Source organism: Pelobates fuscus, chromosome 2 (genome assembly GCF_036172605.1).
Source record: "Pelobates fuscus isolate aPelFus1 chromosome 2, aPelFus1.pri, whole genome shotgun sequence".
Lineage (NCBI taxonomy): Eukaryota > Metazoa > Chordata > Amphibia > Anura > Pelobatidae > Pelobates > Pelobates fuscus.
This window is the reverse complement of record NC_086318.1, coordinates 275,814,637-275,838,343: the sequence shown is the minus strand read 5'-3', so window position 1 is coordinate 275,838,343 and position 23,707 is coordinate 275,814,637. Positions and strand designations below refer to the sequence as shown.

Genomic DNA, 23,707 nt, shown 5'->3' with positions numbered 1-23,707 from the left:
ACTAAAACTTGGGGTTTATCCAGTGAGCTTAAGACAATATCACATCCCACAAAAGGCCAAGAAGAATATACAATCTTATTTGGATAAATTCATAAGGTATGGTATCCTAAAATTCTGTACTTCCCCCTGGAACACCCCATTGTTGCCTGTTCAAAAGCCCGGTACAGATGAGTATCGCCCTGTGCAGGACTTGAGAGCAGTCAATGATGCAGTCGTAAGTATACACCCAGTTGTGCCCAATCCATATAACCTGCTTGCTTTAATTCCGGGCGGGGCTACCTATTTCACTGTTTTGGATCTCAAAGATGCCTTCTTTTGCCTTCGAATTGCTGTGGAAAGCAAGTGTATCTTTGCATTCCAATGGGAAAATGCTGTAACGGACTCGAAACGCCAGATGACTTGGACAAGACTGCCCCAAGGGTTTAAAAATTCACCTACCCTATTTGGATCAGCTTTAAGTCAAGACTTACTGGATTTCAAGTCCATCCCAGGAGAGTGTGTACTATTACAATACGTAGATGATTTGTTGATAGCGGCAGTTACAAGAGAAATATGTCAGCAAGCAACACATGATTTACTACACATTCTTTGGAAGGCAGGATACAAGGTGTCCAGGAAGAAAGCTCAGTTGTGTCAGCCAAATGTCAAGTATCTGGGATTCCATATTTCTGAAGGTCAAAGGATAATGGGGCCAGAGAAAAAGGAAGCTGTATGCCCAAATACCAATACCCAAGAATAGAAGACAAGTGCGGGAATTCTTGGGGGCAGCAGGCTTCTGTAGGATATGGATTCCCAGTTATGCGATATTGTCGAAACCTCTTTATGCAGCTATAAAAGGTACAGAACATGATCCCTTCCTGTGGACCCCTGAACAGCAAAAGGCATTTGAAGATGTGAAGAAGGCGTTGATGAGCGCCCCAGCATTAGGTCTACCTGATCATACACGCCCATTCTACTTATATGTACACGAGCAAAGAAGAATGGCTGTGGGAGTATTGACACAGTACTTGGGATCATGGCAACGACCTGTTGCATATATGTCCAAACAACTGGATGCAGTGGCCAGTGGTCTTCCACCTTGTCTAAGAGCCGTAGTGCCGCCCTGCTGGTAGCCGAAGCTGATAAGCTCACTCTGGGTCAGGAACTCTACGTGCGAGTCCCGCACGCAGTACAAACGTTGCTAGACTATAAAGGCAATCATTGGTTTAGTAATAGCTGCATGACTAAGTATCAAGCTATGTTATTTGAAAACCCGAGAGTGCATCTAGAGACTGTTAATACCTTGAATCCAGCTACCCTTTTGCCACAACCTACTGAGAGTCAACATGATTGCCTGGAGGTGATGGATGAAGTGTTCTCAAGTAGACCGGACCTTCGTGATTTTCCCATCCAGAACCCTGATGTCCAGTACTATACGGACGGCAGTAGTTATGTGAAAGAAGGGATTCGCTATGCAGGATATGCAGTGACAACCATAGACAAGGTGATAGAAGCTCGGCCATTGTCAAAAGGAACATCGGCACAGAAGGCAGAACTAATCGCACTTACACGAGCGTTACAATTGGCTGAAGGTTTAAGGGTGAACATCTACACGGACTCCAAGTATGCGTTTTTAACCACTCATGCCCACGGAGCCTTGTATAAAGAAAGAGGACTATTGAACTCAGAGGGTAAAGAAATCAAGTACGCAGCTGAGATATTACAACTACTGGAAGCCATGTGGGAACCGAAAGAAGTTGGTATCATACATTGTCGAGCGCATCTGAAAGGTGATGGTGATGTAACAAAAGGAAATCGGATGGCAGATAATGCAGCTAAGTGTGCCGCTGAATCAGGAAAACAGGAGTATGTGGAACATATAGCTGCTCTTATACCGACCCCACTGTCTCAATGGACTCCAGTTTATACAGCTCAAGAAGAAGAGTGGTTAAAGACTGAAGCTGGGAAGCATCTGGAGAATAATTGGTATCAGTTAGAAGATGGAAGAATAGTCATTCCAGCATCATTAGCTGTAGAAATTGTCCAGAATTATCATAACGGGACACATTCTGGAAGAGATAGTATGGAAGAATCTCTCAGGAAACATTTCTACATACCAATATTGTCCAACTTGACTCAAGCCATTGTACGAAGATGTGTGATATGTGCTAAAAATAACGCAAGGCAAGGACCAGTGAAACCACCGGGAGTCCAGTATATGGGGGGACTCCCTATGTCCGATCTTCTAATAGACTATACGGTAATGCCTAAATCCGGCGGACATCGCTACCTACTAGTAGTTGTGTGTACCTACTCAGGTTGGGTAGAAGCATGTCCCACTCGTACAGAGAAAGCAGGAGAAGTTGTGCGATTCCTGTTGCGAGAAATAATACCCCGATATGGACTACCATGTTCTATAGGATCGGATAATGGTCCAGCCTTTGTTCACCAGTGCCTACAACAACTGACTCATATGCTTGGTATTAAGTGGAAGCTTCATACGCAGTGGCGTACATACCAGGGTCGCAGGGGTCGCGGCTGCGACCGGGCCCGGCCCACCAGGGGGCCCGGCCGCCCCTGCGACCCAGTATGTACCCATAGGGCCAGCCTCTTCTGCTGGGGGGCCCAGGAGCCGGCCACCTCCGGGCCCCCCGAGGCTGGCCCTGCTGTCACCCGGCTGGCGGGCGCGCGAGGGAGCACTGTCCCCTGGGTGCTCCCTCTTCAGCTCCCTCGCGCACCGCACTGAAACCGGAGCCGGAAGATGACGTCATCTTCCGGCTCCGGTATCAGTACGCGCCGCGCGAGGGAGCTGAAGAGGGAGCACCCAGGGGACAGTGCTCCCTCGCGCGCCCGCCAGCCGGGTGACCAGCAACACCACTGGACCCCAGGGAATCCCCCCAGCTCTCACACAGGTAAGGAGGCTGGGGGGATTAAATAAAAAAAAAAAAACTGAAAAAACGTGTGTGTGTGTTTATTGAGTGTGTTAGTGAGTGTGTGTTAGTGAGTGTGTTAGTGAGTGTGTGTGTGTGTTAGTGAGAGTGGTAGTGAGTGAGTGTGTTAGTGAGAGTGTTAGTGAGAGTGTTAGTGAGAGTGTTAGTGAGTGTGTTAATGTGAGTGTGTTAGTGTTAGTGAGTGTTAGTGTTAGTGAGTGTGTTAGTGTTAGTGAGTGTGTTAGTGAGTGTGTTAGTGAGAGTGTGAGTGAGTGTGTGTTAGTGAGTGTGTTAGTGAGTGTGTTAGTGTGAGTGATTGTGTTAGTGAGTGTGTTAGTTTTAGAGTGTGTTAGTGTTAGTGTGTGTGTCTGTTACTGAGTATGTTTGTGTGCGTCTGTCACTGAGTGTGTGTCTGTCAGTAAATGTGTGCGTCTGTTCATGAGAGTGTGTGTGTGTGTGTCTAAAGCACTTACCTTTCTCCAGCGCCGGGCTCCCTTGGCGCTGGGGATCTCTCCGTCCCGATCCGCCTCTCAGCTCCTAATGCACATGCGTGGCAAGAGCCACGCGCGCATTCAAACCGCCCATATAGGAAAGCATTACTCAATGCTTTCCTATGGACGTTCAGCGTCTTCTCACTGTGATTTTCACAGTGAGAATCGCAGAAAATCCTCTAGCGGCTGTCAATGAGACAGCCACTAGAGATGGATTAACCCTCAGTGAAACATAGCAGTTTCTCTGAAACTGCTGTTTTCAGCTGCAGGGTTAAAACTAGAGAGACCTGGCACCCAGACCACTTCATTGAGCTGATTTGATCTGGGTGTCTGTAGTGGTCCTTTAAGTGTATGTGTTTATGCATGCACTGGCGTACATACCGCGGTCGCACAGGTCGCAGCCCTGCGACCAGGTGCCCGCCCGCAATGTGTTGCGGCCCCAGCCCGCGCAGAGTAAGCGGGGGGGGGCCCACAGATCAGTTTTCGCACCGGGGCCCCATGGGTTGTGTGTACGCCACTGTTCATACGGCATATAGACCTCAGAGTTCTGGGAAAGTGGAAAGGATGAACAGAACTATTAAGAACCAATTGGCAAAGATGTGTCAAGAGACTCAACTTAAGTGGAATGTTCTTTTGCCCATAGCTCTGTTGTGCATTCGTAGTACACCTACCAGAAGGATGGGTCTCTCACCTTTTGAAATTATGTATGGGCGTCCACCTCCTGTACTTGGTAACTTAAGGGGGGATTTGAGTCAGTTGGGAGAAGGAATTACTCGGCAGCAGGTTGTAGAGTTGGGTAAAACTATGGAGGAGGTACAGAAATGGGTACAAGATAGATTACCTGTGAATATTTATCCACCTGTTCATAGTTATCATCCAGGAGATCAAGTATGGATAAAAGAGTGGAACAGTGTACCGTTGGGGCCTAAGTGGAGGGGTCCTTATGTTGTTCTTTTGTCTACCCCTACAGCTATAAAGGTGGCTGAAGTGACTCCGTGGATTCATCACTCCAGGGTTAAACCAGCAACAGTAGATTCTTGGCAAGCTACACCAGATCCAGAGAATCCCTGCAAGATCCGGTTAAAGCGCACAACTCAGTCGGAGTGACGAGGAGATATTGGGACTTCAAGCGTAATTAAGGAGATCAGCAAGTAGGTGTTTTGACGGCCATAATAAAGCCTGACCACTTACCCACGTGACATAGCCAGAGTGTCTTGAAGGGACCTCTGTGAAGGGAAGATAGGACCTGAAGAACTCCATCCCTTGCAGCCCTTACATCCTGGAAGCTGAGGTGCCATCGCACGGACGAAGAATTAGGATAAAGATGTCAGGACAAATGTATTTGATAATGTATATATTTGTGTTTTTAATTATTCAGGAAGGTAGAGGTACCGACACACCTGGCTGTGAGGTTTGCATTAAGACTACTAAAACAGGTAATCATATTTCCCAGACCCTTATTTGGCATTCACAATATGAGTGTAAAGGATATGTATCTAGGTGTAGATACTTAGGTATAGATTATAGTGTATGCCATTAAGGAGTAGGAGAACCTAAGTGCTTCAATCCAGAGTATCAACCCCGTACAATTTGGTTGACCCTTCGGAATGGAGACTCACAGGGGACCCTAATAAATAAGACAATACTAGAAACCGTACATTCTTCGGGTGTTCTGCTATTTGATGCATGTAAGGCGATATCAAGTGGTAGAAAACCGTGGAATGTATGCGGGGATCTTAAATGGGAAAGAACGTATGGGTCTAATGATAAGTATATTTGCCGCAGTAGTAAGAACAAGTATATAGATCCAAAATGCCCAAATAAGGATTATAATTATTGTCCATATTGGTCTTGTGTAGGGTGGGAAACTTGGGGACAGACAGTAGATAAGGATATGATTGTTACTAAGTTGCCTACCAAACCATATTGTAAGTCCATGGAGTGTAACCCCGTCCATTAACTTATTAATAATCCTGAACAGTTTATAGATAGGTTCGGAAACTTATTTGGGTTCCAGATATATGGGACGGGTTTGGATCCTGGGACAATATTATTTATAGGGATAGAGACCGATACCGTAGCATCCCAAACTCATCAGGTTTTCCATTCTTTTTATGAAGAGATGAGTGTAGAAAATAAGATCCCCCATAATGCTAAGAACCTGTTTATTGATCTAGCCGAGAGTATTGCTGGTAGTCTTAATGTGACCAACTGCTATGTGTGTGGAGGTACTAATATGGGAGACCAATGGCCCTGGGAAGCAAAGGAGGTAATGTATTCTGGTTCTGAGACAATTGAACAGATAACATCTTCTCAAGCCGATTATCAAATGAGTGTTAGAGGTAAATCTGAGTGGCGATTAAAGACCTCCATTAAAGGTTATGTTTGCATAGCAAGGAAAGGAATAATGTTTAATACATCTGTAGGAGAATTGACTTGTCTGGGGCAAAAAGCTTATGATGATAATACAAAGAATACAACTTGGTGGTCGGCTTCAAATGTCTCAGAACCACCTAACCCGTTTGCAAGTTATACCAATTTAAAGGACGTGTGGTTTGATCTATCTATTACATCTAGTTGGAAAGCCCCGGCAAATTTGTACTGGATCTGTGGTAAGAAAGCCTATTTGGAGTTACCACAGGACTGGGAAGGGGCATGTGTGTTAGGTATGCTCAAGCCATACTTCTTCTTGTTGCCTATTGAAACAGGAGAGACTTTGGGAGTTAAGGTGTATGATGTGAATCATAGGAAGAAAAGGGGACCCTTAGAGATAGGTACCTGGGAAGATAATGAATGGCTTCCCCAGCGTATTATAGATTATTATGGGCTAGCTACATGGGCAGAGGATGGTACTTTTGGATATAGAACCCCAATATATATGCTCAACCGTATTATAAGGTTACAGGCAGTGGTTGAGATAATTACCAACGAGACAGATTCATGTCCTTAGGGAGTCGCAAAGTCTGGTCTGGTTCATGGCAACCTGAGGTGTAAGCAAACTATGGTTAAGTGATGCATCTGGAATTGTGAAATATCAGAAGCATCAAAGGGGGGAATGTGGTGGAATCTCGGTAAAAATAAATTTAGTAGGCCGAGATTAGGTATGTGTACGTGCATATACTGGTGTATCGGTCGGTTGGTTGCACGTGGCAAAGATACAATCAGTAGTGTACGGAGCATGTGCAAGGATACAGGATATAGTATTCCCCTCCTCCATTGTGCTGGGTAAGCCATGTGGTCAAACGGGAAGTTAGTTCTTGTTCGATTGATTGGGTAAGAGTATGTGTGGGTGGAGCAGATTATGGGTGGAGTTACATGCCTATATAAGGAACCTACACTATTGTTCGGGGCTCAGATCTTGTTGTATTTTGGTGACATTAGTCCCTCTGAGTCCCGGTCGGTGAATCGAATAAAGAATCTCTTCCTTCCTGAAGAAACCTGTGTCCATCTCTCTGTGCTTGGCTTCCGTCAGTTTCTCCGGTATCAAAGGGGTGGCTGTTACTGATAAGGAGACAGGGGGATGGCTGCTAGTAATAGGGAGAGATAGGGGCTGGCTGGTAGTGATAGGGGAGGAGTCTGCTAGTGGTAGGCGAGAAAGAGGGATGGCTGCTAGTGACAGAGAAGGGGATGGCTGCTAGTGATAGGGATAGAAGGGGTGACTGTTAGTGATAGGGAGACAGAGGGATGGGATGCTAGTTATAGGGAGAGAAGGGATGGCTGATAGTGATAGGCAGAGAGAGGAAAACATAAGGGGGAAAGAAAATGAGGTAGGACTGTTGCAGCAATAAAGGACAGAGCTCAACACAAAATATATGATTTAGCTCTGTGGAGCTAATTCATATATTTTATGTGCTACATATACAATTACTTAATAAAACATAGCTGCTTACTGTTGTAAGTAGCTAAAAAGAGGTGATGCTATTGCCTCTCACTGCTCGGTGATCCTCTAGCAGGGTCTGATGTAATGGATGTGATGTCACATACCCGCCCACTGCAGGCTCTGCTGGGGAGAGCTGCATCATGCTGGTTACTGGGAAAAATGAGGCAGAGCAGGGACAGAAAAATGCTGCCCCCGTGAAAGTGCCGCCTGCCGCCATGACTCCATTGTGACCAATAAACTGGCGGCCCTGCCTACACTACACATTGTGGAAAACTGAGGATTTACTCATTTTAGACCAGTGGTTCCAAACCCAGTCTTCGAGTACCCCATAACAGTCCAGGATTTAGGGATTACCTTGTTGTGTCTAAAATGTGTTTTTAGAAAGAAAGAAAAAAATCACTTTAGACACAACAGGGTAATCCCTAAATCCTGGACTGGAACAGGGCTGAAAAATAATTACCCATACCGCTAAAGTGTCAATTTCCTCTGTGAATACTCCACAAATATTAAGAGAACAATTTTTAATGGATGAAAGTAGCACTGATCAAAATTCATACATACTGTCTTTAGATGAGGCAATATATTCTTTAACAAACTGGAAATATCCTCAGGATAATTATGTGATGGAATGTGCACATTTACATGAGATTATCAAAAATTCATATAATATACCAATATTTTAACTATTGAAATCATATAATATACCAATGTTTTGACTATGTAGATTTATATTATCCACCTCCACTGACCTTGTGCTGCTTCCACATAATGCCAAGGGCTTTAATTTCATGCTTAGCATGCTTTCCTTCTTGCAGACACTGGTAACATACAGGAGTCCTGCAGTTCACACAGTACATGCTGTAATTCTCCAGCTCATGATCCGCACAGGTGGCAAACCTGCGTGCAGTGTTAGGTGGCACTAATGCTGTGCAGCCTGGGTTGCTGCTACCAGATTTGGAAGAAGCCAGCTGGGACGGAGGCACCAACCTGTGCTTCGCAAAGGGTCCTCTGGTAGGATGGCACTTCTTCTGACAAGAGGAACAATAAAGGACATCGCATTGTTCGCACATTACAGCAGCCTCGGCTGGGTTGGTATCACAGAGCTGGCACCTGGCAAGGGGTACCACATTCCCAGCACCTGACTCTGAGCCATTAGTGCCTTCAGCACCTGATATCATGTTGCGCTCTTGTTGGTATCTCTGTACTATAGTCTCTAGCAACCGGTTGCGCTGAAATCCACGCAGTCCCCTTTCATCTAGAGATGCGCTACGGTGGCACTGTGGGCAAGTGATGGATGAAGAGCTGCATATGGGTCCATGCATACTTCTGGATGATGCCGCAGAGGAAGCAGACAGAGAAGGGGCAGGAGCAGGGGGTAGAACCCTCACGCCATTTGGAGATTTAAGACTGGGAGTGTAAGAGCCATATCCACTGTCGGCCTCGCTATGGAGGCTCATCTTGTCCAGGTGATCCGGGTAGTCATAATCTGGTCCCATCAGCAACATGGGGCGGGCAGTATGAGGTAGATGCTCAGTCTCTGGAGTCTGCACTACGATGGTCCGCGCACAGGGCAGGCAGACATTATGTGAGCAGGGCAAGATCAGGGGCTCCCGAAAGAAAGAACCACACACCGGACATTTTAGCTCTTCTTCCATGGCTTTTGTTTAAATTTCTCCTTGTCTCTTACAAACTGGGATTGATTATGAGGGGATATATAAATGGATACCTGAAAATGGGGTGGAAATTATATAAGACGAGCAACGCTAGGCTAGAATTGTCGGAAACCAATAAAAAAAAATCAATGCAATTAATAGGCTAGGATGGGAAAGAGACAGAGCTGACAACCGTGTAAACCTGTGTTACAAGCAGAGAACGCGCAGAAAAACGAACACAAACAAGCAATATATTGATGGGCATATAAGAGAGAGAGCTCATACTATGAGTAAAAATTGTATTAAAAAATATATTAAAGATTTGCTGTGAATTGCAAGAGCTGTGATCTATCCGCTTCTTCCAGTGTAAAGCAGAATATTCACAGTGTAGACAGAAAGGACGGTGGGTTCAGCAGCACACATCCGTGGACAGCGCCTTATTGCTGACACAAAAACTACTTGCTGTTGCCACCGCTGCTTGGGCTCTGTGACCTTGATTAAGCCGGTTCCTGTGGGTCTGGTCGCTGTGAATTCAGCCTGGGTTCTTTTGATTGCAATGGTGGAGTATAAAAGCATTCGGCCGGGCGATGACTAGAGCTGTTTTGATTTGGCTGGCCGAGGAGATGAGTAAAGGAAAGGAGGAGATAGAGAAGGAGGAGGGATCTTATACTAGGATAAGAAATATAAAAATTGGTTGGAGGAAGAACAAAACACTGCCAGAAAATAAGTGTAAGGCTAGCTACAAATTTCACGTTCAGAATATTAAATAGGGCATGTGGATTTCATACCAATTTATTTCAAAATAGGCAGGTATGGAATTGTTTATTAGAGAATTGTGCCTGCTAATTATTGCGTTTTTATTTTAACAGAAAACAGTTGTTTCATTTTTTGTGTGATATATATTTTCTTCGTGTTATGCCTGATATTAAAATTTAAATAATAGCACGTGTAGGTCAAATTACAGTGAACTATTAGATCTTGTTTTCATTCGAAATAGAACGTAGGCATTCCTAAGCAAACCGGGGCAACAGTGCTTTGTTGTTGATAAAGACCTGTTAAAATGATGGAACACAAGCACAGTATATCTTAACCCCTTAAGGACAGAGCTTCGGAAGCTTGTCTTTCACTTTATGACAACGGCATTTTTTGCATTTTTTGCTGTTTGCGTTCAACTGCAATTTGCATTTGACTAATTTATTGCACCGACGCATATTATATACCGTTTTTTAAAGGACAGAAAGGGCTTTAATTTGATGTAACATATATATACATAAATGCTTATTTATTATAGATAAATACAGAAAAATGCAAAACAAAATGAAAAATTTGGTTTTTTTTTACAGTTTTTGCAATAATAATGTGTGCACAATTAGTGCAGGTTAGGGAAAGTAATTAAAAATAAATTCATTTAGTTGTTCTGATTTACAGAATATATAATGTGTCTGGGATTTTAAGTTTTTTTTTGGTAGTTACAGGTCACAAAGCACAAGGAGTAAAATAAACTTTTAATGTGGAGCGATTTTAGAATTTGGTATGTTTGTCTTGTAAGTTTAACCCCTTAACGCCGTTACGGCGTTCTATGCCGTCCCGCTTTAAGTGGGCTTTAAAGCCGTTGCGGCAGCATAGAACGCCGTAACGGCTTTGAGCCCTGGAGCGCCCGGTATACTTACCTTACCGGCGCTCTGCTTCGGGAGGACTGCCTCACATCCCAGGCAGCCCCCCCCCCCCACGGCAAAAGAAGCCCCAGGGGCCATGTGATCGCTCTCAAAGAGCGATCACATGGCCCCCTATAGCTGGCTGTGGATCTGCCAGCAGGGGGACTGTCTGAAATGTTAGACAGTCCCCCTGCTGGTGGGATCTGTAAAAAAGAAAATATTAGACATGTATAAAATTGAAATAAATATATATATATATATATATATTTTTTTTTTTATTTAATAAATTTTTATTGGTTTATATGTTTTACATAATACAACAAATGCTTTGATACAGCGAGATTACATTGAGATTACAATTTTCAAAATATCGTAGTTTAAAAACAGTGCCAAGATTTTACATAACAACAAGTACAAGATATAAATTGTCACAAGAATTTTGTTGTAGGAGTGCTTTAGGATGAGAGTGACTAAACAAGTAAAAATTTCGTAATAGAAGAGTAAATAAAGCATCCTGGTTTAGCTCAATAGTGGCAATATGCATTTAAAAGGATGCTTTGGAGAACCAAGATTCAAAAGGATGTGGTGAAGTGATATGAGAGAATTGGATGAATTATTATCGAGGTGGTGTGGCCTAGCCACTGTGGTAGATAGGTTTAAATGACAACTACAAATGTTTCAATAATTGGTTCCTTTCAACTCAACCTCCCCTCGAGAGGGGAGGAAAGGGTATAAGGACATACATCTGATGTGATAACCATGATACTAGAGTCGTTGACATGTATGTATATCTCATGCCTTTGTAAAAGGTAGAGGTAGAGAGGAGAGATAGATGGGGATTTTTATTGTGTTAAGTGAGGTTGGGAATTAAGTGTGTTTGAGCCAAGGGTCCCAAATGGACGTGAATTTAGCATGTCTCCCTGTTTTGGTTAAAGTTATTCCATCCATTAGTTTAATATCTTCCACTTTCATTATCCATTCCCTAATTGAGGGGGATTTAGTTTGTTTCCAATATTTGGGAACTAATTGGGAAGCCGCCATGACCAAGTTGCGAAACAATATTAACTCCAGTGACTTAAGTTTGTGCGGTGGTAACAAAAAGATATAGTGTTCCGGGCTACAAGGGAAGGTTTTATGGAATATTAACTGAATGATTATATGAATTCTCATCCAAAATTTATGTATCGTCGGACATTGCCACCAGATATGAGCGTGGTGAGCCTTTGGAGAATTACATCTCCAACAAAGGTCTGGTGATGAAGGGTAAAATTTGTTAAGTTTAGCTGGTGTGTTGTGCCAGCGGGTTATTTTTTTGTAGTTACATTCTTGAGCGTGAGTTGAGATAGTGGATTTATGTATTGAGATAAAAACGTTCTTCCACTGTAGGTTAGTGAGGTTAGTATGAAATTCATCTGTCCACTTTAGTGTAAAAGTAGGTTGAGTTTGTGTGTATGCCTCTTTAATTATTGAATAGAATGCCGAAAGAGTTTTTATCTTTGGAGGATGTGTGGTGCATAATGATTCAAGTCTAGTAAGTGGTCTATTGCCCTCCGGTAATAATGAATGGGACTTGATGAAATGGTTGAGCTGGTCATGAAAGAAGAATTGAACCCCTGTGTGAGAGTCGGATCAGGTAAGTTCCTGTATGGGTTTAAGTTTATTTCCAGTTATTGCGTCGCTTAACTTCAAGTAGGGTCCATTAAATTTAAAGCCCATTTGTTTCCCTGTTGTTCCTTTGTGGAAGTGGGGGTTTAGTGTTAGAGGGTAGATAGGAGAAGGGAAGGGAGAAATATTTGTTTGCTTTCTCAAATTGAGCCAGATATGAAGTGTAGGAGATATCGTTGGGTGTTTGTTTAGTTTTTCCGCGGATCGGGGGTCGTTCTGAAGCCAGGGATAGACTATGAAGCTGTTTTCTAGAGTGACCCATTGGAGTGTTGTATGGGTTCGAGTCCACTCATAGAGTCTTTGTAAATGGGTTGATTTATAGTAGGTATCTATGTCTGGGAGATTTAGTCCCCCTTGTTCCCGTTTTTTAATCAAGGTTTGATATGCTAGTCTGGGAGGTTGAAATAAATATATTTATATATATATATATATATATATAATATATGTATATATATTATATTTTGTGACGAAACCAATCTCGCCACATTGTATTGGAGGAGCCTGGTTGCCTGCCTGCTGCCTTTGGACTATGGCCCTGGGAGATTGGGCCCTTTACAAACAGTGTTCGGCCCTTTTATTACTATGGGAGAAGAATTGACACTTTTTATGGGGCACTTCGGATGCAGCCGAAGTGCCGAAGTTTCCGAAGTGCCGGAGTTTCCGAAGTTGTCGAAGTCGTCGAAGTGACCAGCATCGGACAAAGGACCACGTGGCGGCAGCCATTTTAACTCGAACACCGCCGACCCGCACCATCGACTTCACTTCGACACTTCGACTAAAGTCGAAGTACCAACCATACTTCGAACGGGACTTAACCGTTTTTATGCTAGAAAGTGACCGACCGCACAGCCCAAATCCATGGAACTGTTTTGGGCAAGAAAAGGTGCTTGCGGTCGGTCATAAAAGGACTTTCGTGTAACTTTTTATTTACTGGAGGGATTCGTATGATTTTTGAGAGTGGTTATGTTTAAAGTATGCTGAGTCTGAATATGTGATTGTTATGTGGATACGATGTATGGTTGTAAAGTTATGAAAGTTATGTAAAAGTACATTTTGAACTGTACACATAATGGGATTAAGTGTCACACTAAAGGGAGGGGATGTAAGGGAGGTAACATCTATGTTATTGGTTATTTTATGCCTCCCCCTGGGTGTGGCCTGTATGTGTACTCATGTAATAAAAACCAGGCTGGGTGCCCAGCACCTCAGACCACTGCTTGACCCTCAACACGGAGCCTTGTCTCGTTCTTGGGGGGATTCACTGTATGCTGTTGGAGATTGATTGCTAAGGAGTGTAAGCTGATGTCTGCTTTTCCTATTCGTCTGCTAGCAGCTATTCGTGAGGTTCCAGCTGGAGTGCTACCTTATTCACCTATATCCAGTTCGTGAGTTTTGATGTTCTGCAGTAGCTGTGCCTTTCTAAGAACAGGGGATTATCGCTTAAACTGGGTTTTATCCTCTTGTAAGTGAAACGGTCCGTTACATATTTATAATATATATGTATATTATATATATTTAACGTCATACATAGTGTATTTTAATACTAATATAAACCAATGGAAAAGAGTGCACTCAGGAGAACTTCATACGAAAAATATAATTAATTTATTTCACAATTGTGCCAATATTCAAAGATGATCAAGACGACGTTTCAGTCCCCGTAGGACTTTTATCAAGACAGTGAATGGCGGGAAAGGTAGTGATTTAAATATAACAAGGTTGAAATCTGATTGGAGAGTGAGATATACGAAAGTGAGGCTGTGATGTCATAGGTGCTGTGTCAAAGTTTAAGAGAGGAATTAACCCCATAAGTGCCTGCTAGTGAAGCATGTAAGTAAATATAATTACGGCCAAAGTGTAGATAATTTGCTTTCACAAACATATTAAAATACAAGGATGTAATAGAAGGTAGAAGTTAACGGAGCCACCGAAAAGTGCTTATCTACTAAAGTTCTACAGAGATAAAAGTACATGCACAATGAATGATATTTAATTAAAGTAATATTCAATTTAAGCTTAAGTTGGGGTGGCTACATTCCTACAGAGGAGTTCAATGACCAAAGAAAAATACGGGTCTAAATATAAACACAATGTTACATAGATGCTGAATCTAGTACAATGTAGCTACACTTGTATACACACAAAGTGCTGTACTGTAACACATACTGTAAGACCACTTAGACTATATGGTGCCAACAAAGAAGAAGACACCCCAACAGTGAAGACTTTATGGTATAAGGAAACGTATGTATACATATATATGGAAAACCTTTCGATAAACGGTTCCCCAGTGTGAAGATCCAGAAAGCTTCTCTTTGAAGAAGTAAGGTATCTCTATCGCCCCCTCTCAACGGGGACGGAACGTGTTCGATGCCCATAAATTTCAATGTTGGCAATGTGTGTCCCATCTCGAGAAAATGTTTAGCTATGGGAGTGGTTGCAATGCCACTGGACAATGCTATCCTGATTGTGGATCTATGTCCCCTCATACGTTCCCTTAGGTCATTAGACATTTTCCCAATGTACATAAGACCACAAGGGCAAGTGATGCGATAAACAACGTGTGTAGTGGTACACGTTATCCGTTGTAGTGTCTTGTATTCTTTACCTGAATGGGGGTGAAAGAAAGATTTTCCTGGAGTCATGTTGTTACAGGCTGTGCATTTTAGACAGCGGAAACAGCCTGGATTTTGTTGAGTAAAACGATTTTCAGTTTGTATATAAGTATGGACCAGATAGTCTCTTAGGTTCCTGTTCCTCCTATAGCTTATCATTGGGGTATGCTGAAATGTCGCCGGTAATGTTTTATCTTTTTTAAGTACCTCCCAGTTGTTCCGTATTATTTTGGACATTTCACTCGACTATGAATGAAAAGTTTGAGGGAAGATCATTCTGGCTTGTTTATTCTTGGTTGCAGGTCCGTCTGTATAAATCTGTAATGCTTTCGAATATGCTCTTTCCAATGTGTGTCTTGGATATCCTCGTTGAGTAAATTTTTCAAACATTTCTTGTACCTGGACTGAAGCTTTTATGGAGTCCGAGTTATTCCTCAATACCCTCACAAATTGTGATACCGGTAAAGATTTAATTAAAGGGACACTCCAGGCACCCAAACTACTTCTGCTCATTGGAGTTGTCTGGGTGCCAACTCCCACTACCCTTAACCCTGCAAGTGTAATTATTGCAGTTTTTTTTAAACTGCAATAATTACCTTGCAGGGTTAAGTCCTCCCCTAGTGGCTGTCTATTAGACAGCCACTAGAGGGAACTTCCTGGTTTCTAGCACAGGTTTTCTGTGCTAGAGCGTCGCTGGACGTCCTCACGCTGTGTGAGGACATCCAGCGTCGCTCTATTCCCCATAGGGAAGCATTGAAATTCATTTTCAATGCTTTCCTATGGGGTGCGCTAATGCGCATGCGCGGCATTGCCGCGCATGCGCATTAGGTCTCCTCGGCCGGCGGGCGAGATCAGTCTCGCCCACCGGCCGACGTAAGCAGAAGGAGGAGCGGCGGGGGAGGAGGAAGCAGCGACGTGGGACCTGTCGCTGCGTCTGGTAAGTCACTGAAGGGGTTTTCACCCCTTCAGCAACTTGGGATTGGGGGGTGGGAGGGAGAGGGACCCTCCAGGGCCAGGAAAACAGATCGTTTTCCTGGCACTGGAGTTTCCCTTTAAGTTGGGGGGATGATGACTACTAGCGTGTAGTAACGTATTGCGATCAGTTTCCTTCGCAAATAAAGTATAGCCCAGTTTGTTGTTTTCTATGAAGATACGGAGATCCAAGAAGTCGATTTGTTTGTTGTTAATTTGATGTGTAAGTCTTACAGGTGAATCAAGCTGATTTAATGACTGTATCATGTCATGTAAAGTTTGTTCCTCCCCCGACCAAATAATGAAGATATCGTTGATATATCTCAGGTATTTCAGGATGTACTGGCCTTATTCTTGTAGAATATGTCTTTGTTCGTATCTATGCATGTATGCATTAGCATACATTGGTGCCATAGGAGCACCCATAGATGTCCCCGAGATTTGGATGTAAAATGCTTTCTCAAATCTGAAATAGTTCAATGTAAGGCATAGTTCCAATAATTCAAGGATGTATTCAATTGGGGGCTCAATCCGCTCCTGGTGCTGTGCTAATACTTGACGCATCGCCTGTATTCCCTCTTCGGGGGATAATAGTATATAAGCTGTTTACATCGATGGCCGCTAGGAAAAACCCCTGTGGGGGAAGTTCAATTGAGCTCAGGGCAGCTATAACCTGCGCAGAATCCTTGACATAGGTGGGTAATGACATTACCGTTTTTTTGAATTTTGTATCTAACCATTTTCCGATAGGTTCTAACATCCCACCGATTGCCGATACAATTGGCTGACCTGGTGGACGCTCCAGGTTTTTATGAACCTTTGGCACTGTGTATATGATCGGACACCTAGGATGGGTTTCAAATAAGTATTCAAATTAATTGGCAGTGAGGAAGCCTGAATCCAAGCCCCTCTGTAGTGTTTGATGAATAATTTTACTAAATTCATGGACTGGGTCTATTCCAGTGTACTCATAGACCCTCGTGTCCGATAGTTGTTTGAGGATTTCTGCTCTATAGTCTTCGTATTGTAGAACGACTATGGCGCCCCCCTTGCCCGCTGGTCGTATAATAATGGACATGTCATTAGCCAAACTGTGTAAAGCCTCTCTTTCATGTTTAGAAATGTTAAAACGAGATTTATTTTGAGTAGTTGTAACTTTCATTGTATCGGATTTCAGCATTTGTGAAAACGTTTTTAATGTAGTATTTGAGGTAATGGGGTCAAAGGAGCTGCGTACTTTAAATTGTTCAAATTTAATCCTCAAACAACTATCGGACACGAGGGTCTATGAGTACACTGGAATAGACCCAGTCCATGAATTTAGTAAAATTATTCATCAAACACTACAGAGGGGCTTGGATTCAGGCTTCCTCACTGCCAATTAATTCGAATACTTATTTGAAACCCATCCTAGGTGTCCGATCATATACACAGTGCCAAAGGTTCATAAAAACCTGGAGCATCCACCAGGTTGGCCAATTGTATCGGCAATCGGTGGGTTGTTAGAACCTATCGGAAAATGGTTAGATACAAAATAAAAAAAAACAGTAATGTCATTACCCACCTATGTCAAGGATTCTGCGCAGGTTATAGCTGCCCTGAGCTCAATTGAACTTCCCCCACAGGGTGTTTTCCTAGCGGCCATCGATGTAAACAGCTTATATACTATTATCCCCCACGAAGAGGGAATACAGGCGATGCGTCAAGTATTAGCACAGCACCAGGAGCGGATTGAGCCCCCAATTGAATACATCCTTGAATTATTGGAACTATGCCTTACATTGAACTATTTCAGATTTGAGAAAGAATTTTACATCCAAATCTCGGGGACATCTATGGGTGCTCCTATGGCACCAATGTATGCTAATGCATACATGCATAGATACGAACAATGTCATATTCTACAAGAATATGGCCAGTACATCCTGAAATACCTGAGATATATCGACGATATCTTCATTATTTGGTCGGGGGAGGAACAAACTTTACATGACATGATACAGTCATTAAATCAGCTTGATTCACCTGTAAGACTTACACATCAAATTAACAACAAACAAATCGACTTCTTGGATCTCCGTATCTTCGTAGAAAACAACAAACTGGGCTATACTTTATTTGCGAAGGAAACTGATCGCAATACGTTACTACACGCTAGTAGTCATCATCCCCCCAACTTAATTAAATCTTTACCGGTATCACAATTTGTGAGGGTATTGAGGAATAACTCGGACTCCATAAAAGCTTCAGTCCAGGTACAAGAAATGTTTGAAAAATTTACTCAACGAGGATATCCAAGACACACATTGGAAAGAGCTTATTCGAAAGCATTACAGATTTATACAGATGGACCAGCAACCAAGAATAAACAAGCCAGAATGATCTTCCCTCAAACTTTTCATTCACAGTCGAGTGAAATGTCCAAAATAATACGGAACAACTGGGAGGTACTTAAAAAAGATAAAACATTACCGGCGACATTTCAGCATACCCCAATGATAAGCTATAGGAGGAACAGGAACCTAAGAGACTATCTGGTCCATACTGATATACAAACTGCAAATCGTTTTACTCAACAAAATCCAGGCTGTTTCCGCTGTCTAAAATGCACAGTCTGTAACAACATGACTCCAGGAAAATCTTTCTTTCACCCCCATTCAGGTAAAGAATACAAGATACGACAACGGATTACGTGTACACTACACACGTTGTTTATCGCATCACTTGCCCTTGTGGTCTTATGTACATTGGGAAAACGTCTAATGACCTAAGGGAACGTATGAGGGGACATCGATCCACAATCAGGATAGCATTGTCCAATGGCATTGCAACCACTCCCATAGCTAAACATTTTCTCGAGATGGGACACACATTGCCAACATTGAAATTTATGGGCATCGAACACGTTCCGTCCCCGTTGAGAGGGGGCGATAGAGATACCTTACTTCTTCAAAGAGAAGCTTTCTGGATCTTCACACTGGGGACACTATCTCCGGGGGGATTGAACGAGATCAATCCATTGAACTGCTTTATACCGAAAAGATAAGGCTGCGACAAGCTTCTTTATATGTATATATGGATTTCTCAGTGAGAAGCAGAGTTGTCGTTTATGGACAGGTTTTCCATATATATGTATACATACGTTTCCTTATACCATATAGTCTTCACTGTTGGGGTGTCTTCTTCTTTGTTGGCACCATATAGTCTAAGTGGTCTTACAGTATGTGTTACAGTACAGCACTTTGTGTGTATACAAGTGTAGCTACATTGTACTAGATTCAGCATCTGTGTAACATTGTGTTTATATTTAGACCCGTATTTTCTTTGGTCATTGAACTCCTCTGTAGGAATGTAGCCACCCCAACTTAAGCTTAAATTGAATATTACTTTAATTAAATATCATTCATTGTGCATGTACTTTTATCTCTGTAGAACTTTAGTAGATAAGCACTTTTCAGTGGCTCCGTTATCTTCTACCTTCTATTACATCCTTGTATTTTAATATGTTTGTGAAAGCAAATTATCTACACTTTGGCCATAATTATATTTACTTACAGGCTTCACTAGCAGGCACTTATGGGGTTAATTCCTCTCTTAAACTTTGACACAGCACCTATGACATCACAGCCTCACTTTCGTATATCTCACTCTCTAATCAGATTTCAACCTTGTTATATTTAAATCACTACCTTTCCCGCCATTCACTGTCTTGATAAAAGTCCTACGGGGACTGAAACGTCGTCTTGATCGTCTTTGAATATTGGCACAATTGTGAAATAAATTAATTATATTTTTCGTATGAAGTCCTCCTGAGTGCACTCTTTTCCATTGGTTTATATTGACGGCTGAGGCAGCACCGAGGCAAGCACAAGACCAGTACATTGAGTGCGGGACATTTGAAGTTTACATTTAATACTAATATAAGTACATATATTAGTATTAAAATACACTTAGAATGACGTTACATATATATAATATAAATATATTGTATATATAATAGATATATATACACATATATTATATATATAAATACGTATAATTACAATAATAAATAAATAAATAATAAAATTAATAAATAAAATATTGAAACAAAATTCTAAATAAATTATATATACATATGTAATTTCATTCCAACTGTATTTTGTTATTAATATATATATATTGGTAACAAAATACACTTAAAATGACATTCTATATATATCTATCTATATATAAAATGCAAATAACCGCAAATATATATATATATAGATAAATACATATAATTACATAAAAGATTACATTAGTATACACGTAGAATTTAAATACCTATAAATGCATATATATTAAAATTCTACGTGTATATTTAAGTAATCTTTTAACATAATTAGGTGATTTGATTAATTAAAATTTGATTGACATACCTGACAACACAGGGAGAAAGTGCAGAGAATTTAATTCGCAAGCACTATATTTGACCCTATAACTCTCCAAGACAACATAAAACCTGTACATGGAGGGTACTGTTTTACTCGGGAGACTTCGCTGAACTCAAATATTAGTGTTTCAAATTGGTAAATTGTATTACAACGATGATATTTTAAGTAAAAGTTAAGTTTTTTGCATTTTTTACAAACGAACGACACTTTTATGGACTATATTATTGTTGTAATATGTTTTACTGTTTTACACTAATATTTGTGTTTAGTGAAGTCTCCCGAGAATAACAGTACCCCCCATGTACAGGTTTCATGGTGTTTTGGAAAGTTAGAGAGTCACATATAAGGCTTGCATTTCAATTTTTTGACATTGAAATTTTCCAGATTGGTTATGTTGCCTTTGAGAGCGTGTGGTAGCCCAGGAATGAGAATTACCCCCATGATGGCATACCATTTGCAAAAGTAGACAACCCAAGGTATTGCAAGTGGGGTATGTCTAGTCTTTCTTAGTAGCCACTTAGTCACAAACACTAGCCAAATATTCGTTTTTTGCTTTTTGTAACACAAAAACAAATATGAACGCTAACTTTGGCCAGTGTTTGTGACTAAGTGGCTACTAAAAAGACTAAACATACCCCACTTTCAATACCTTTGGTTGTCTACTTTTTCAAATGATATATGAATAGTTAATGATAAATTAAAGCCCTGTTTCTCCTGAACAAAATGATATATAATAAGTGTGGGTGCATATAATATGAAAGAGGGGAACTACGGGTGAACAGACATACAGCGCAAATTCCAGTTTTTGTTTACGTTTTGTTTTGATCAGAACGTCCACTATTGACTCCATCCTGAAGGGGTTAATAGCCATAAAAGAAAACAAAATTGCCACACAAAAGTATATATTTATATAAAGTAGACACCACAGGCTATTTACCTAAGGTTGTTTTGACACTTTCTACGTAGCCATTTTACCGCCAACCTCTGCTAAATATTGGAGTAAAATTGTGTTTTTTTGGGGTCTTCGCACACAAACTTATAACAAAGAACTTCTCATGTGTATTTTGTAAAGTTGGTGTGTGCTATTCCTGTACAAAGTTTTATTATGTGTTCAGTTACTTCTGCTGAGTACAACGGTACCCCCATTGAATGTCTTTGGCACTATTTCGTGAAGCTACAGTGCCATATAGGAGACCTGTCCTTTTCAGTATTCACAGTCGAATTTTGAGAGACGGATTTAATGAGCCTATGCTTCCATTTGGGGTATTATAACAGTTTGACTGTTCAAAAAAAACCCACAAAGGCCTACCCATTTGTAAAAGTAGACACTCCAGGGTATCTCATAAGGTGCATATTGTGCCTTAACATGCCCCCATTTTTTTACCATTACATGCCAAAGTATATGGTAAAAAATTATTTTGTGCATTTTTTACACACGGATTGCATTTTTGCTGGGCATTTTGTATATTTCATATGTGCCACTAAGTTCAAACCCCCCAAATTATGCTCAGTTAAGTCTTCTGAGTAAAAGGACACCCCCATTGTATGTCTTTGGCACTATTTCGTGAAGCTACAGTGCCATACAGGAGACCTGCCCTTTTCAGTATTTACAGTAGAGTTTTGAGAGACGGATTTAATGAGCCTATGCTTCCATTTGGGGTATTATAACAGTTTGACTGTTCATAAAAACCCCACAAAGGCCTACCATTTGTAAAAGTAGACCCTCCAGTGTATCTCATAAGGTGCATATTGTGCCTTAGCATGCCCCCATTTTTCCACCAATATATGCCAAAGTATGTGGTAAAATATTATTTTGGGCATTTTTTTACATACGGATTGCATTTTTGCTGGGCATTTTGTATATTTCATATGTGCCACTAAGTTCAAAATCCCCATAGTATGCTCAGCTAAGTCTTCTGAGTAAAAAGACACCCCCGATGACTGTCTTTGGCACTATTTTGTGAAGCTACAGTGCCATATAGGAGACCAAGCCATATTAGTTTTTACCGAACTTTGAATTTTGACGCTGGGCCTATGTGCAATTTCCAAGCATCTTCGCAGGTTTTAAATTCAAACTACCCCACAAAGGCCTACCATTTCTTAAAGTAGACACCCCATGGTATTTCAAAAGGCATATTTTGAACCTTAGCGTGGGATCATTTTTCCGCTAGCGTGTACCAAGTGTAGTGGTAATAAGCATTTTTTTCTGCCTTTTTGACACACAAAGTGAGTTTGCACAGTATATTTTGCAAACCATATGTGTACTACCACTGTATAATACTTCATATGTTGCTCAGCTATGTCTGCTGAGTACAAAAATACCCCCGTATGTACCTTTGCCATGTATATGTGGACATCGGAGGGGCACATTTGGGACACAGCCATTCCATTTCTTTTCAAACTTTAAATTTTTACGCTGTGCCCATGTCCCATTTTAGAGTATTTTACCAGGCTATATAATCCAAATACCCCATAAAGCCATACCATTTCTTAAAGAAGACATCCCAGGGTATTTCAAAAGGCATATTTTGAACCTTAGCGTGGGATCATTTTTCCGCTAGCTTGTACCATGTGTAGTGGTAATAAGCGTTTTTTCTGCCTTTTTGACAAACAAAGTGAGTTTGCACAGTATATTTTGCAAACCTTATGTGTACTACCACTGTATAATACTTCATATGTTGCTCAGCTATGTCTGCTGAGTACAAAAATACCCCCGTATGCACCTTTGCCAGGTATATGTGGACATCGGAGGGGCACCTCTGTCAGAGCGGGCACATGTGCTGGGACAGCCCGATCCGGTGCTCCCGGTCTGCCTCTAATACAGAGGCAGACCGGAGCACCATTAACCCCGTGATCGCCGCGATTGCGGCGATCTGGGGTTAATTTTACCGCGTGACGGACGAGGTCCGTCACTCGTCATTAAGGGGTTAAAAATGAGCATATCGTTCATGTTTGGATACATGGGCTTTTCAGAATGTGTTTGTTATGAAGAACTGAAGTGATGTCACATCTAACCGGAGCACTGATATCCATTTATTTTGGGGATAATTGAATCAAGAATGCTTTTTGTGAGACGTGAACCAATAGATGATCTAGGTTGCTAACGGAGACATTTAAAAACTGCATTTACAAATACTATTTATCAATGCTCATTCAGTGAAGTGTCTCTTCCCTTGGGATCATGCTGCCAGCTATATGCTTCTCTAAATACAATGGATTTGCTGAAAAGAAGTTAATGGAAAGTCAGTTCTAGTTTCATCATATAAAATGGTTAATTTAGCCAATCAAAATAATTTTCAGTGTAGCATGAGGTTTGAATTTTGCAATCGAAGTGAAACATAAATAAATAAACACAAGCAAATTTTCTATCAAAATGTTTATTTAATAACTTTAGTGATACACCTTGGTGAATGGCCGTGGACCTTTATTACGGATTTCATAATTCCAATTAAA

The 23,707-nt window shown here is 41.4% G+C and overlaps 1 protein-coding gene across 3 annotated transcripts in view; it reads right to left on the bottom strand.

The window, feature by feature from the left end:
* TRIM67 (tripartite motif containing 67) overlaps positions 1-9,501 on the bottom strand; it is a 1,164,837-nt gene extending 1,155,336 nt beyond the window's left edge. For all 3 annotated transcript variants that reach the window (XM_063443396.1, XM_063443397.1, XM_063443399.1), the window contains exon 1: positions 8,030-9,501. In XM_063443396.1, the coding sequence (XP_063299466.1) occupies positions 8,030-8,935 (906 nt within the window). In that variant the 5' untranslated portion in view covers positions 8,936-9,501. The remainder of the gene's footprint in view (positions 1-8,029) is intronic.
* Positions 9,502-23,707: the final 14,206 nt, after the last annotated feature.